Below are 15,328 nucleotides of genomic sequence, written 5' to 3'. Positions count from 1 at the left end.
ATGTTTATTAAAGTGGCAGACACTGCTTTCTCTAATAATTCATTAATAACCATAATTAATTTTTCTTTGCTTAATACACTTTATAATTCCACCAGAGTGATGTGTCCAAAGACTTTCTCTTTTTCTTTGGTACATACATATTTGGTCTATTTGGTTTTAATGGAGGAAACAAAAAAATAGTGATAATAAACAAATCACCACCATCACCATCTTCACCATGACCATCTTCACTGTCACCACAATTATCATCACCATCACCCCCATCACCATCACCACCACCATAACTATCACCAACTGTGATTCACTTTTATTTTTCATGATGCTAGCATTGAATGGACGCTGTGTATTAATGAACTTTAAATACGACCTAGATTGTGTTAGTTCTAAAACAGTTTCACTGCAACAGGTCTATAATCAACTCCTACCAAGTCTTCATTGATCTACATCTTAGTTCTCACCCAGAAACTGTGAAGTTCCTGCATTTTATTCTCATTTATCCTCCTCAATTCTATCCCAGTGTAAAAGCATAAAACAATTGTCGTAAGTTAAAAGTAACCTGCTATAGTTGTTTGTAATTACACTGAAAACGACTCTTTGTTTGATGTATTAAATGCTGTAGGGTGAAGAAGTATTTTGTAGTAATGTTTAATGTCAATGTGTTGCAACAGACGAGGCTTACCTTTGTTGTCCGTAAATTCCATTAGACTTAGTTTCTTTTGACATTTCTAATTGTGCTTAGGATCAAGAAGATATTTGGGCAGCAGATTTAAAGAATTTATCTATTGCATCAAGAAACACAAAAGATGATCAACTTGACAATCGCACTTCTTTAAACCGATGTCTGGAGAAAGAGCTACATTTTGTTGTAAAAGACAAACATCTTTTGAATTCGGAAATTTCGTTATATCCATACACAGCACTGGAAGCAAATGAGAGTTTGAGAGAGGTTTGTTGTATTAAAATTATCACTACTTCGTAAAAAAAGCTCTTTTAACCCTTACAATAACACACCCGTTTTTTGAATAGGCGCTTTTTTAGCCAAAGAAAATTACCTTTTTAAAATTGCAGTTGCAATTGGTGGTGCCTAAATGCTTTATGTTTTAGTACTGTTAGTAGCCCAATACCTTTTCTAAAACATGAGGGAGCACGTTTCACAACAACCTAATTCTCACGACTTTCTACCTAATTTTTGACCATCGACCTATCTGTTGACCAAGGGTTAAATAAATTCTGGATTTAGCATCCCAATTCTCTCAAAACAATTTTCTCTTGAAGTCACATGCCTTCCTGTTTTGTCAACTCGTTCCTAATTCGCTGTGTGGATTAGAAAGACTGGCTCAATATATTTTTATATCAAAAGGAGTGCTTTTATTTCATAAATCACAGAGTCATGGGATTTTGTCACCAGTCATTTCTTTAGTTTGATGGAATTGGCTACGTAGTCTGAATTTCACTACAATCATCTGTATACATTTTATACATCAAGTACCATCTGCAGACCACTTTGTAATAATTACTAAAGAGATAATATCTATATATTAATTCTTCTTATCTGTGTGTATATGTGTGCACGGTGCAGCCAAGGTACAACAATCACGGGTCTCCTTTCTTAATCTGACGGTGACCTCTTTATTAATTTGTTAGCCAGTGTTGTGTTTCTTTGTTTTTAGGCATCTGAACGTCTCCTCCAATCACATGGCATCAATTCTTCCATTTTGTTTTTAAGCAATGCACCAGTTGGTGTTGTAAAGATCAGATTTAAAGAAGACGAGGAAAGAGGGGAAATTTATCAGGGAGCAAAGGTAAAATTTTTGTTGTGACTGAGAAAAAAGTTTTCGTTTATTGTTATTTAGTTTTTCGAATCCTCACAAATTACAATATGATCCCTACTACTCAGGCTGCCAAGTCCAACTTTCAGTCATTTTTACATACTATTCTCCTTCAGGTGTTTTTCACAAAAGCGCAACTTCGTGTTCCTAGCAAGGAAAACACGATTGATTGCAAAGCTCCTTTTGAATGGTTGACACTGGACGAACTTCACGGTGTATGTGGCGACGAATATTTTCGAAGAGTAAGGACGTTCGTGGCCTAACGTGCTGCTGTTGGATGCATGCTGGAGAAGAACAACAATCAGTGTTCATGGACAATAAAACCACTATCTCAATGACATTTGGTAGAATGACATATCTGGTGTGTCTGGAGATTAAAATACACGATCTGTATTTATTAATTTATTTTTTACCTGTGTAAGAAATAAATCAATAAATGAATTTTCGAGAACAATGAAAAGTCGTGTTTTTTTTTCTTTCAGTCAGTTTATTTGTTTTTTATTTCTTCTGTTGATGAACCAGGGTTGCCACTCTAAGTCAAATTTGAGGAGATTTTATAATTTTCAATCTTTTTTGAGATGATGGTTTTTAAAGTAATAAAGAGATTGGGCTACATTTTTTTTAAACAAATGAAGCATTTAACCAAAGAAAGTGCAACGAAAGTTTAAAAAATCTTAGAGGAGTTTTATAGAAGATTTCTTTAAATTAAGGTGTTTTGCGAAGGTCTGAATGAATCGAGTCGCTAAGGCCTGATTTAAGTCAAAATTAAAGCAACGGTAAAGTAATTCTGAAAATTTGCAACTTATAACATTTCATCTATAAAAAATAGTTCTTTGAAAAAAATTAATAGCTTATAAATTATAGTGATGAACGATTGTTGTTAGAATCCTGTAAAACTCCTTAAAAATTTTGAGGCGTAATAAAGTTTGCTCTTAGGCTACTGTAACAAAATGAAGACACTTTTTAGATAGATATATTTTGTGAATTTTTAGCTATATAAAAGATATATAGCTAAAAATTCACAACAAAGCAAATTAATTTTAATTACACCAGTCGAATTCCGGCCAAAGTCTCAGAAAACGTTTTAATAAACGCACAAGCAGCTTAATGAACATATTTTTCTGCACAAAATGAGTATTCTGGAACTTCTTTTCTTTTTTTTCCTTATTAGCAGACCTTTAAACATCCTCTTAAAAAAGTTAAAATCACCGTAAAATACTGATATATTCTCTCTAATTAAAAATTAACGGTTGCCAGTGACATCGACTCTTAGAGAACTTTCTTTCTGATGCGGACACCTACAGAAAATGATGCAACTACAAAACAGTGTTCTTTCTGTTTCATATCAACACGTTTATGGTTTTTCTGGGTCACAAAGACGACACTTAATGAAGATTTCAAGTCAATATCGTCCACACCGTCAACCCGCTTATTATTATTACTTTTTTGTTAAAACCTCGACAAAGGCATAGACATATAGGCGAAAATGTCAACTTACCAGGGACAGAAGCTGAACTCAGGTTCCAACCAGATTTAATAAGCTAAAAAGGCCTAAGAACGAGGTTGGGATTAAACCCACTATTTCCTTATTTCAATTATTTATCAAAAACAAATTCGCTTTTTTTTATAAGCATAAAAGCGACGTCAAGATTTTAGTGAGAAATCTCGAACTAACTTTTGTGTCAGGCAACCTATAGTAACTGGAAACGAGGCTATGTTATTCGGACGCACCGCCCTCTCCATCGTTGAGAAAAAAATGACAAAGTTTTTATCTATATCCCGCCTTTCCTGGTATTTTTACGTCTTTGCTTTAAACCTTTCTGGCGTTGGTCCTTATCATGCGTCAGTACTTCATATGTGACCCAACATGAAACACCACAAAAAAAGCACGATCATCTTTTCAAAAATACAAATTATTTAAATTACATCGACGTACATTTACGTTTTTTGAAGTTAAAAATATATAGTAATAAGTTCTACAGTTGTCTCTCTCTACTCCGAATCTCAAGGGGGGATAACTTTCTATTCGGATTACAGAGAGATTCGGATAGTAGAAAGTCTCTCTAATTCGGGTAAGAGAGAGAAAAAAGTAAAAAGAAAAGGTGAGAAATAAATTCGGATTATAGAGAGAATTTATCCGAAAGGGTCCTGAAAATTAGTTCGGATTATAGAGGTTTTCGGATTACAGAGTTTTGTAAGGAAAATTGACGGTGATTCGGATTCGGATTAGGGAGAGTCAACTGTATTTCCAAACTTTTTTGTATTAAATCTTGATTTTCAAAAAGACAAAATTCGTTGAGCAACTGCCACACAAAAGGAACAGTTACGAATTTAATTTAATACGAGAGATAATAAACATAATCGGGATGGCCACAAATAAAAAAACTTTATATTTTTTTAGAAGATTTTGGGAGGTTTAAGATCAAACTTAGAACACTAAAAAATGTATAAAAAAACAATTCCATAATTTAGGAGATTTTGCGAAAAGCCTAAGAAAAAATGTTACTAGTGCTCAACCCTCGAGGTTATTAATACTCAACGCACTTTTATTTCAAATTTGAGCGATTTTAGGAGAAATCAATATTTTGAGTCTAAATTTTATTTAGAAGATATTAGAAGGGGCTTTAATTTTTTAAGGTTATTTAGGTTTTAGGTGTGGCTTGTTTGTTTTCTATTCTTTCAGATTGCCCTGCAACAGTTGCACGACAATGGAAACCAGGTTTAAGTGATTGTACAAGGTTTACCCCATTATAACATTTTTAGACACAGGATTATGTTTGTCACATGAAACGTTTTGTAACGCTTTGTTAAACATTATGTCCGACATTTTACCTCTTAAATATACAGCATATTTTTATTTTATCTTAGTGTAATTCAGCCTTCTAGCGGTGTACGTGAGTTCGGAGCGTCTCACTTGTATAAATAAAACCCGATGCACATTGTAAGGAAGAGAAGGTTGAGATAACTGGTACTTTTAAATAATATTAAAAACTGACAGAGCTCTGAGTCTTCAAATTTTCATAAAATTTCTTTCAGAATTAGGTAACGCTGTAATGTAAAGGATTATATATTTTTTTTTAAAAAAAAAGAAAAACATGAACAAAACAAGGTATATACTATTTACATTTGAACCATAAATATATATCTTTAAATATAAAGTAATAGATGAAAAAAAAAACTATAAACACATAAAAAAGACTATAAACGCTCTACGGAGTGGGCTGCAAAAAACGGATTCGAAGTTTAACTAGTGATCTAAGGTATTTCAGTAATCTCCTTAAAGGGCGGTGTGAATATAGCCAGGGGGCACAAGAAGAGCCCAGCCCACACAGAACATTCGAAAAGACAGGCAACATATCTGAAAAGAAATAGTCATAATGGCGCATGGGAGCTGCAAATTACCCGTCAATTTAAATATAAAAAACACAAATTTTCCTTGAAGTAAAAAATAAGGTATGGACAGGGATTATCGTTAGATACCTCCTCACTTTAAATCATTTTAAATTAATGTTAAATTAATGTTAAATTGTGGTAGAACGTGCATTAAGCAGAATAGAATATTATAAAATCGATATTTCTTCGCATGCACCGTACACGTCCAATACTACATAACAATGCGTCGATGCTGGACAGCTATACCATAAAAACGCTGACTCATCGTTTATTTGTAAATATATATCATTTTGCACGTCCATCGAAATAGTAAGACATGAATTAAATCGGAGTTTTTCAAGAGTAAATGTGTCGCTTTTTTGACGCACCTGAAACAAAAGAATGACAGACAGGATGACAGATCAAGCGACAGACGGAACGACAGACACATCTCCTGATGTACATATCAAACTCCCACGTTTACAGGGGTTTAATCCATGCATATTTTTATTCATTACCCCAACAAATTCTGTTTTCTGCTTTTTACCGCAAACAAGATAATTTTATACTCCCAAAAACACTACACTGCGCCATATACTGCCTTTGCAATAAATTGCTAAAAAACAAACCCTTAAACAACATGTGATATATCGTACCTTGGATTTATAGAACACTTGATTTCCATCCAGAAATACATCACAGCGCATGTTGTATATGGAACTTGCGGAAGTTAGATTTTTTGGAATTTTTGAAAGCAGTCCAATTCGTAAGAATCCATCGAATAAATTGTTTGTGCGTGTGCATTTTATCTACAATAGAGAAAACTGTGAACAGACAGTTTTTAATGGTTGGTAAAATGTTTTTTTATTTTGACACATCACACCGTCTAATTGTTCGCTAAATTTTCACCTCCGTCGAAACATTTTCTTTGTGTGTGCTTTCCATAACATAATAAATTACCTTAGGATAAATTTGCGAGAACTAATTTTAGCAAGAAATTTTTTGAAAAGTAAATTAAATTTCCGCCAGAGCCTATAATTCGCGAATTTCGCGAAAAAAATTTGATTACGTTTTGTTTATCCATTTATACCGTTTTTCGAGCAATAAGGATAAAAAAGACTGCTAAAGTTGAAATTCACACATGTAGTTCTCGGTAAATCAGAACAAAAACCAAAGTGACACTAAATTGACAAAAACGCGCGAAATTTGCAAAAATTAATTCCCTTGTGAAGTTTTTGTTTATAAAACTAGTAAGTAGAACAAAACAACGCAACAACTAACTTGTTTTGCAAATAATCATGACCTTCACTTCACTTTTACAAGGTAGATTCAACCATACAGACAACATACCTTTAACTTTCGATGAGCTCTGAGACATGGCTTTAGCAGTACCAAGCCGCAATTGAAAGCTTTCATTCTTTTCGCTGTAGTGCCGTTACCATCGATGGATATATTTTGACCGCAATCACAAGCACTGAAATACGCATCACTAAAATGCAAAAAGTGACCGAAAATAGAAACCTATGGTCATTTTTTAAATTGTTAGTCATAAAACTGCAGTAATATCATCAGAAATTCGATTTTATAAAGCTAAATTCTACATTGCATACGCCTGCATGTGTATTCTATAAATTATCGGAGGTTATCCAGCATGACCTAACATAGCATAACTAATCAATCGACGAAATTAAATGCACAATCTTTCTACTACCCCATATTTTGAAGAAGAGTGGACAAACCTTTAGTTTGCGTATGCGTGCAATATAAATCAATTTCTATGCGCGAGCATAAAGCGTGGAAACATGCACAGAACGTAACACTATGGCTAAAGTCAAAAAAGGTAATGACAAAAAATTACCTGGGGCTAAACGAGTTATCCTGATAACAATTGTCAATTTGGTGACAACTACAACCTAATAAGAAAACATACCACATCAAAACGTCAAAAACGTCCTTACATATTGAAGAAGAACTACTTTGTTCATCACTAACATACTGCCAAGCAGTGAGCGGGATTCGATCCGCGGTCCCCAGAACTGGGAGCCGCAGACGATTCCACTACACTACGTGCGGCAATATGTTTGTGATGAACTCAGATAGTTTATCCGGATGGTGTATACATATAGGTGAATATTTATCATAGCACATCCGTATTTCATTCTCAACAGAGAATGGTTCAACCCAATCAGACCTCTGATCACGACGGGCGAGTATAATCCGTGTAAATCATATTGAAGAAGAACTACTTTGTTGTTCTCTGTTGATAAACTATCTGAGTTCATCACTAACATATTGCCGCACGTAGTGTAGTGGGATCGTCTGCGGCTCCCAGTTCCGGGGACCGCGGATCGAATCCCGCTCACTGCTTGGCAGTATGTTAGTGATGAACAAAGTAGTTCTTCTTCAATATGATTTACACGGATTATACTCGCCCGTCATGATCAGAGGTCTGATCGGGGTAAACCATTCTCTGTTGAGAATGAAATACGGATGTGCTATGATAAATATTCACCTATAACGTCCTTACAATCCGATATACTTATTAATCACTCGTCGATCGCGATATATTTCGAGTTGGGAAATGAGGAGTGCCTAGTATAGAGGATTACATTCAATTGAATGATAGCATCGTGAAAATCGCTTTAGTATTAAAAAATCAGTTGGGACATTACTTGACGATGGATACTCGTTAACCTTTTCACCCTTACAGAAAGCATTTCTTATGATGATATTTTAGGATGAAAATGTAAAAACAACAAAAAATCACCTGTGTTTTCTTCTTTCTCAATATTAATTTCAACAGCCTGTATGCAACCATCCATAATCACAAACGGATAAACCTTCTAATAAATAATCAATACACAGTTCTTATCACACAAAATCGACATGGAAGTTAACTTAATCAGTAGCAGTGGTTGTGCTGTAGTTTAGACTGAGAGTTTACTAAAAGTTATTCAGAGAGGTTAGTTGAGGGCGGAAGGGATGAAGCCATAAAAAAAATTATGTGCCTATGAATAAACTGTAATCAAAGCATGTACTTATAAGAAACAGTCTTTGCGAAAGAAGTTCATCATCATTTGTAGTTCAATCAAAGCTCGTGCAATTATTTTTTTCTCTACTGCAGCATTCAACTGCGTGATTCAAATAGGAAACCTATCCAACACTTCACTTTAAAAGGCTTCTCTTTGTTTTCTAATTTGTAGAAAACTATTTTTTTATAACCACACAAACAAGTTCCATAATCCTGATAGATTATTGTGTTAACTGACATGTAAGATCTGAGAATTTATTAACAACTTAAGGAACTAACTTCCATTCTATAAAGTTTCTTAAAGCAGAGAAATGAAAATTTGTGCACTTCTTAAAGTAGTTCGTGCTGACTCTTTAAACAAGGCTGATTATAAAAACGTGTATTAAAGTGCTTGATAAGAAACATCTCTTGTAGTATTCGCTTTGGATTCAGGAAAAGGTGTTTCATACAAAATCAGAACTTGTGGAGGAGAAAGCACTCACCTCATGTATGTTGCAAGCTGCCACGCCCAGATGATGGTTGTTGACGCTACAATGTAAGGTACCATCTCTCCGACGCTGTAGACTGGCATTACAGCCTTCCTAAAAGGAAGGGCCACCAAGCAATATAGTTGTTCTCCTTTGAAACCGATAAGGGAGTGCGAGGGGTTCTACACATAAACAACGTACTTTCACATGTTTTTACTTCAAACATGCTTGTGACATAAACTCTCCTTTCTTGAAAATACAGGACACCCGATAAATAAAAAGTACCTCTAAGTGACGCAATGACGTAGTTAAGGGAGAACAAGTGACGTCACTATTACACTTCATGACGTCATCACACCACTTCCAGGAAACCGTACTAGCTTGCTCAAGTGATTTGCAGGTACTTAAACCAAGTGTTAACGACTTCATATACGAGTCGCACTTTGCGTTGATAGTCACCTGTAAGAAGAAAAAAGAACACATTTTTAACATTAAATGAATGCATGACATTTTAAACTTTAAGAAATAAAGTGAATACCCATCAAAACATCAACAACAAAGAAAGGTTATGTAATAACAGCAGTTATAACGGCGTAAAAAAAATATTTTTTTACCTTTATTTTCTCATCAAAGTTCAAGCAACGTGTATAGAAAACGTGATTGGCGCTGCTTATGTCTTCGCGATGAGCTTCCACAGAAGTGGAAGTGTGATGTTTTAGCGTGGCTGTACTGCTATAGAAAGACATCTCCGTTGTTGATTCATCTAAAAGAAATTCATTTGCATGCAAAAAAGAATTGCCTTCTCGCTTCGATGTCAAAGTATATGTGATTTTTGACAAGTTTGAAAAAATTTAAACTTACCTGGTAAAGATGTATTTCCACATAGTCTGACTTGCGTACATTTACCATACAAATCGAAAAACCCATAAGCGCCTAAACATCAATCCAAAAACGAATTAATATGAAGGAACAGCGAAATGGATGTGCGCATTCTGTTTTAGTAACTTACACGAAAACTAGCGTTAAAGCGATGGTAATGCATCTTGTTACCATTTCTCAAAACATAATACATGCACCAAAAGCCAAAAGTAGACTTTTAACTAAACCTTTTCAGGGTTCAAACTTCAGGTATTTGTTCCAGTTAAGGTGAACTTTTTTGTAAACGCGTGACTAACTTTTTACTTAAAACTTTTAACTTAAATTAAGTTCAAGAAAAGCTGTTTACTGCCTCAGTGTTTTTTCCTAACTTGTTCACAAAACAACAACTCAAAAAAGTTCCCTACGTCCGTCTTTCTAATTTCCTTTTTTTAAAAAGGGCAGTTTGGGTTATCCAATGAAATTTACTGACATGGAGCAAGCAAATGTTTTTATATAGCTTGCATGTCCAAGATATCTGAAGTTAAGTTGACAGATGATTTTTAGTTAATCCTGTAAACCTTACCAGCAGGAACATTTGTGGCTGCCACGCCTTTGTCAACACCATTCACCATAAAGTGAAGTTCGCCATTTCCTTTCCAAAACATGCCCAATTTCATCCCCAATTTTATCTCATCCATATCAATGGGGTAGTTGCTTTCGAGAAAAGCTTGACTGTGAATGACGCTACAGCCTGACAACATCCAGGTGTCACGGTCCAAATCGGTCATTGTAGCTGGTAGTTGCAGCGTAGCAAGATTGTGAGTTGTTACACCTAGAAGTAGAATAAAAACATTTTCAGCAAAACCAAAAGTTTGTTAAAAGCAACATCATTACTACTAAAAAATGGATGGCTAACAACAGATTCATTTTTTATTTCCTCCTCACTTAATAAAGGGAAATTTAATAATGTTTAAAAATCAGGTTACATCTATGCTAGTTTGCGAAGAGATATTATATCTCCTAAGTAATTCTAAAAAAAGGCTCATAGCTACAGAGCTATGGCATTTTGCTTCATCTCCCACTGACTTTTTAGTTACTTTAAAGAACTTTTTGTTAGTTGCTCGTTACATTATCCAGATGAAAGCTTTAGATGCTTAAATTTCCATTATTTTTATGAAAGTTGCTTATTTTGAAGCCATATGCTAGTCTCAGGATTCGATTGCTTATAAAAAACGTTTATGGTGATGACCGAGGCAACCACAACAATAACAATAAGTGGTGCATGTGGCCTTGTGGTTATGGAGTTCGCTTTATAATCACAAGGTCCGTGGTTCGGTCTTCACTGCGGGCATGTATAGCAGCTACGGGTCAACCCATGCCATGTGAGGGAAATTGGGTAGGTACTGCCGGTGTGTACTTAATGTATACATTCCGAACACAAGATCCACATTGATAACAGTGTTTCCAACACTGAAGTGGCTATATCCTGTATAAATATTCAAAATAATAATAATAATAATAATAATAATAATAATAATAATAATAATAATAATAATAATAATAATCAACAACATTTTTGAAAACTTTCACTTTTTTGGAGAAGCACATGTTATGCAATATAATTAATCTTACCCATTTCAATAGATCCAACCCAGGAACTAATCACATTCCCAACCTCCACCATAAACACCTCGTTATCTTCTAAAGGTCTGTTACTAAACAACACCGCATGATTGAACTGTTGAGTAGGATTTATTCGAGAAGCTCTTTTGCCGTCTGCAGACACCTCAATGTTTTTCCCATGATGCGTTAAGTGAAAACTTAAGGCTTCCTTCTTCTTCTTCTTTGTCGTTGAAGGTATTAGTAAGGACTGCTCAATATTTCGAATAGTTTCCAGTGCATTAGTCAAGATCCTGTCTGCATTTATTAGATGAGATGTACAAAGAGCTAAACAAAACAAGTTTGGTCTTAAACTATAAAGTTTGGACGGCTACTAGTTTGATAAAACAATCTGACATATTTATGGTTGGTATAGATGCTATAAATTATGACAGGGAAGAAGGAAATACTGTGGTGCTTATTTGACTTCACTTTCTACTTTGCATTACTTAAGCTTTAGGGTTGATGGTATGTAGTTTTCATCCCAATCAAATCAAACCTGGAAATTTGGGGAAAGGATGTTTCGTTTCTGCGACGTTTCTGCGAATCAGAAAGACCATAACGATAAATCGTTTCCCTTGGACAATATCTCAAATTATAATAATTATAATATTTTACTACTATGGAGTAGGTCTTGTCACTAACTAGGGCGATTAAAATTGGTTCTCCACTTTTTTATCGGTTTAAAACCAATTTTTACCGTCATTAACGTAGTGTTTCCACAAGGTCTACTTCGCGGAAACGAAAAAATGTTTTAATCGTTTCTGTCAGATTCAAATCACGGTAACGAAGGATCGTTTCCCCAGACTCCACAAATTTCCAGGCCTGCAAATAATTTTCAATAAAAATCGTTTAACTTAAAAATATAACATAACTTTATAAAACTGTGACATGCTAAATCAATGATCAAATTAGGGAATCAGTAATTGCAATCCATGATCTGTTTTTACAAACTGGCGATATAAAAAAACTTTGCTGCCTTTAATTTTCGATAATAAAAACCATCTAGTACCTTCTGCGTCTGAAATGTTGATTATTGATATTCTAGCTGCTCTGCCATAAACATCAACAATTCCAAATGGAGAAGAATCGAAATTATGATCAGCAACACCCAAGTCTCGTCCATTCACATAAAAATGGACGTCACCATTTGTTTTCCTTGATGCACTCACTTTGTCATTAGCCTATACAAAAGAAATATTGTTAACAACAATTATTGACTCAAAAAACGTTATTACAGGGTGGTTGTTCTCACACAGAAAAACTGAGAGAACACAAAACTTGGCAGCAGTGAATATGATATTTTCTTCAAAACATCGATCAAATTAAGCTGTTTTTTTAATTTTTCCACTTACACAAAACACAATTACAAAACTTGCAATTCTAAAAAAACAAAAAGACATATGTTGAAAATTTCTTGAGAAAATACTAATTTTATCATAAAAAAAATAAATTAACCTTTAAATTGTCAGTGCTGAATGGATAGTCATCTCTTATCGTGACACCGTTCCGCACAATTGAGTTTCCGCAAAAGACAATTGTTTTGCTTAATATATTTGTAATGGTTGTAGGAAATTCAATTGAATGAGGTTGGTGTGACGTCAAGCCAATTTCAATAGATCCGGCCCATTTCTCAATGATTCGATCTAATTTCACTTCGAATAATTCATTGTCTTTGAGCGGTCTATTGGTTAGAGTGATCGCGTTGTTAAACTCAGAAAATGCACTAAAAGGAAATCAAAAATATTCTTCAAGTGACATTATGCTGAGGGTTAAACACTGAACAAGATCTTGATAAAACACTGTTATAACTGAATAAAAACAATCACCCAAATACCAACAGAAACAAACAAAAAAAGAATCAACACAACACTTTGTATCTCTTGTCAAGTTTGTTTGCAAAAAAACATGAAAACCATGTGAGGTTATTTTTTTGGCCGTACTCAATTGCACCGCAAATTGATCCATGCAAAAATGTTTTGCTATCTCCCGAAGGACAATTAATAAAGAGATAATACATGTACTTTGGTCGAAGCGCTGTCTTCCCTTCATTAATAACTCGCACAAATAAACCACATCTGGGATGGAATCTTAACGGGCAATTCATGTCAATTTGATCAATGGAACCTATTGAAATAAAATTAATTATGTCACGTATAATGAGAGCAGAAAAATTCAGGGCATAATGCACTTCGCTGATAGCACTTGAAATAATTTGAAACTTGTCGAAAACTCCTGTTAAAGCTCTAATATTAGCAATAACTTATGCTTACACTTTCTTGCCCAAACTATAGTTTACATGACATACACAAAGGAATTACCATACTTGTCAAAACTGCAGCGGACGCATTATCACCACACTCAGTATTACTTTCATTTTCATTGGTATCAACATGCGCTTCCTCAGAAGGACTTAGAATGTCAGTATGAGCAGTATTTTCTGGCTCTGGTCTCCAAGTTCCTCTTGTTCGTATTTTAGGAAGCTCAAAGTCAGTATCAATGTCTGTGTCTGTAAATAATCTTGTAACTCCTTCAGTAAAAGACCTGATCTCACTAATTCGGCTTTGGATATGATCACTTAAACTTTCCTCGCCTACACAAATATCTTTGTCACTGTTGCTCAAACTATTCACTTCTTCCTTAGACATGTCAGTTTTAGGAGTTGATTCGTCCAGTCTCTGCAATTCAGAAATAGATTGTGTAACTGCACTGCACTGATTATTAAGTTGTTGAACATGCAACTGGTTTGACTCAACTTTTTCTTTCTTGTCCCTTATATTTTCTTGATAGCAGTTTATAACTGCATAGATGTTTTCAGGTACATTTAAATGCTCCTTCCCATATCCTACACCATTGATAAAAAATTGAAGAGAACCTGATCTCTTTCTCATGATGCCAACACAATCTCCAACCTAAAAGAGACCTGTTATAACCAAGATTTCAAATAAAGTATTTCTAAAAATGATATTCCGGCGATAAAAATGTAATAAATTTGTAGCAAAGCATTATCTAGTAACATTTCACTAGTATACCATTGAATAAAAACCAAGACAGAAGGATGATAAAGATAGGCCTGGTGTTTCAGGATTAATTCCAATTGGGAATAAGCCGTTTCAGGGCTACTGAGAATGCTTGATTACATCCATTGTGTCTGTGGTGTAACTCTGAACCATGCCACAAAATTACAAAACCCTACCTTCAAGCAACGTAAATCAATCGTTTGAGTATAGCTTTTACTATCATTTATGCTGAGCTCTGATGAGTCACATGTTTCGGAAGCACATTGGAAAGAAGTTCCATTAAGTGGCTGTGTCTGATTGGCATTATCATATGTGTTAGGAGGTTCTGTAGTTACACCAATCTCCAATGATTCTGAACGCCCTTCATCAATACCCTCAATACATACCTGTAAAGAATGAAAAAAAGTTTTGTAAATTATCTACACTAATAATTATTACAATGGAGACATTGCATGTAATCTAAATTTAGCAATGCATTATTTCAGGTTTTCATAAGTAAAAACTCTCGTTTTTACTTATGAAAAGTTTTGTGTATTTTATTTGTAAATTTTTGTATGTTCTTGTATATATAATAAATTTTCTTAATGAAGAAAACAATTTTATGAAAATAATTTTTAGCCTAATCATACAAAATCAATTAATAAAAGTGAAAATCGCCAACCTCAAACATTGCTTCATTCACTAATGGTTGTTGGCTCACTACCACTGCATTGTTAAAATTCTTTATTGCTGTTCGTCTTTCTGCCATAGTTATGCCTGATGGAAGCAACACTATGGCGCCATAGTTTAGGTGGAACACAAATTCATTATTACAGCTCATTTTGGAATACTTTTTTATAAAAATAAATATGTTTACCTCAAAATAAAAATAAGCATCAAATTAGATATAAATATATATAGGGGGTTTGACCATCAATTTTTTTCTTGTAATGTTTTTAAAACATTACTAGATTAATAAGACACATTTTAATTTCTCAATCTGTGTTTTTCTGCCTTATTAAGGATTGTTTTTAAGAAAACCTAATGACTGCACTCTGTCATACTACAGTTATTTATAGAGCTTCAAAAATAAAGTATACATGCTCACAAGTG

General features: G+C 34.2%; 1 protein-coding gene and 1 long non-coding RNA gene across 3 annotated transcripts; one reads left to right on the top strand and one right to left on the bottom strand.

Moving 5' to 3' along the window:
- Positions 1-710: 710 nt before the first annotated feature.
- LOC130626013 (uncharacterized) lies at positions 711-2,289 on the top strand. The gene is made up of 3 exons (XR_008981793.1): positions 711-946; positions 1,671-1,802; positions 1,946-2,289. It is a non-coding gene; the product is annotated as an uncharacterized LOC130626013 (long non-coding RNA).
- A 2,798-nt stretch (positions 2,290-5,087) lies between these two features.
- Positions 5,088-15,117, bottom strand: LOC130625423 (neuralized-like protein 4). 2 transcript variants are annotated; one of them, XM_057440517.1, is made up of 17 exons: positions 14,898-15,117; positions 14,413-14,622; positions 13,543-14,128; positions 13,241-13,343; positions 12,675-12,942; positions 12,229-12,400; positions 11,190-11,504; positions 10,141-10,389; positions 9,561-9,632; positions 9,314-9,462; positions 8,985-9,158; positions 8,715-8,813; positions 7,969-8,041; positions 7,060-7,114; positions 6,552-6,690; positions 5,858-6,010; positions 5,088-5,590 (listed from the first exon to the last, which is right to left on the bottom strand). In XM_057440517.1, exons 1-17 carry the CDS (start codon positions 15,054-15,056, stop codon positions 5,390-5,392), a joined length of 3,177 nt encoding a protein of 1,058 aa, XP_057296500.1. In that variant the 5' UTR covers positions 15,057-15,117; the 3' UTR covers positions 5,088-5,389. The 2 variants fall into 2 exon arrangements, with proteins under 2 accessions (XP_057296500.1, XP_057296499.1); XM_057440516.1 differs by having other exon boundaries at positions 5,089-5,590; positions 7,969-8,044.
- Between the last annotated feature and the right edge of the window lie 211 nt (positions 15,118-15,328).

Source organism: Hydractinia symbiolongicarpus, chromosome 14, assembly GCF_029227915.1.
Source record: "Hydractinia symbiolongicarpus strain clone_291-10 chromosome 14, HSymV2.1, whole genome shotgun sequence".
Taxonomy (NCBI): Eukaryota; Metazoa; Cnidaria; class Hydrozoa; order Anthoathecata; family Hydractiniidae; genus Hydractinia; species Hydractinia symbiolongicarpus.
Note: the sequence above shows the minus strand (reverse complement) of the source record. Positions and strands in the feature narration are given on the sequence as shown.

Bases quoted from the DNA above. Each gene is read 5' to 3' on its own strand.
- LOC130625423 (XM_057440516.1), bottom strand. From the start codon at position 15,056: ATGAGCTGTAATAATGAATTTGTGTTCCACCTAAACTATGGCGCCATA. The intron at 13,344-13,542 runs GTATGGTAATTC...TTATTTCAATAG, and splicing joins GTCCGCTGCAGTTTTGACAA to GTTCCATTGATCAAATTGAC. The intron at 9,463-9,560 runs GTAAGTTTAAAT...AATTTCTTTTAG, and splicing joins TGGAAATACATCTTTACCAG to ATGAATCAACAACGGAGATG.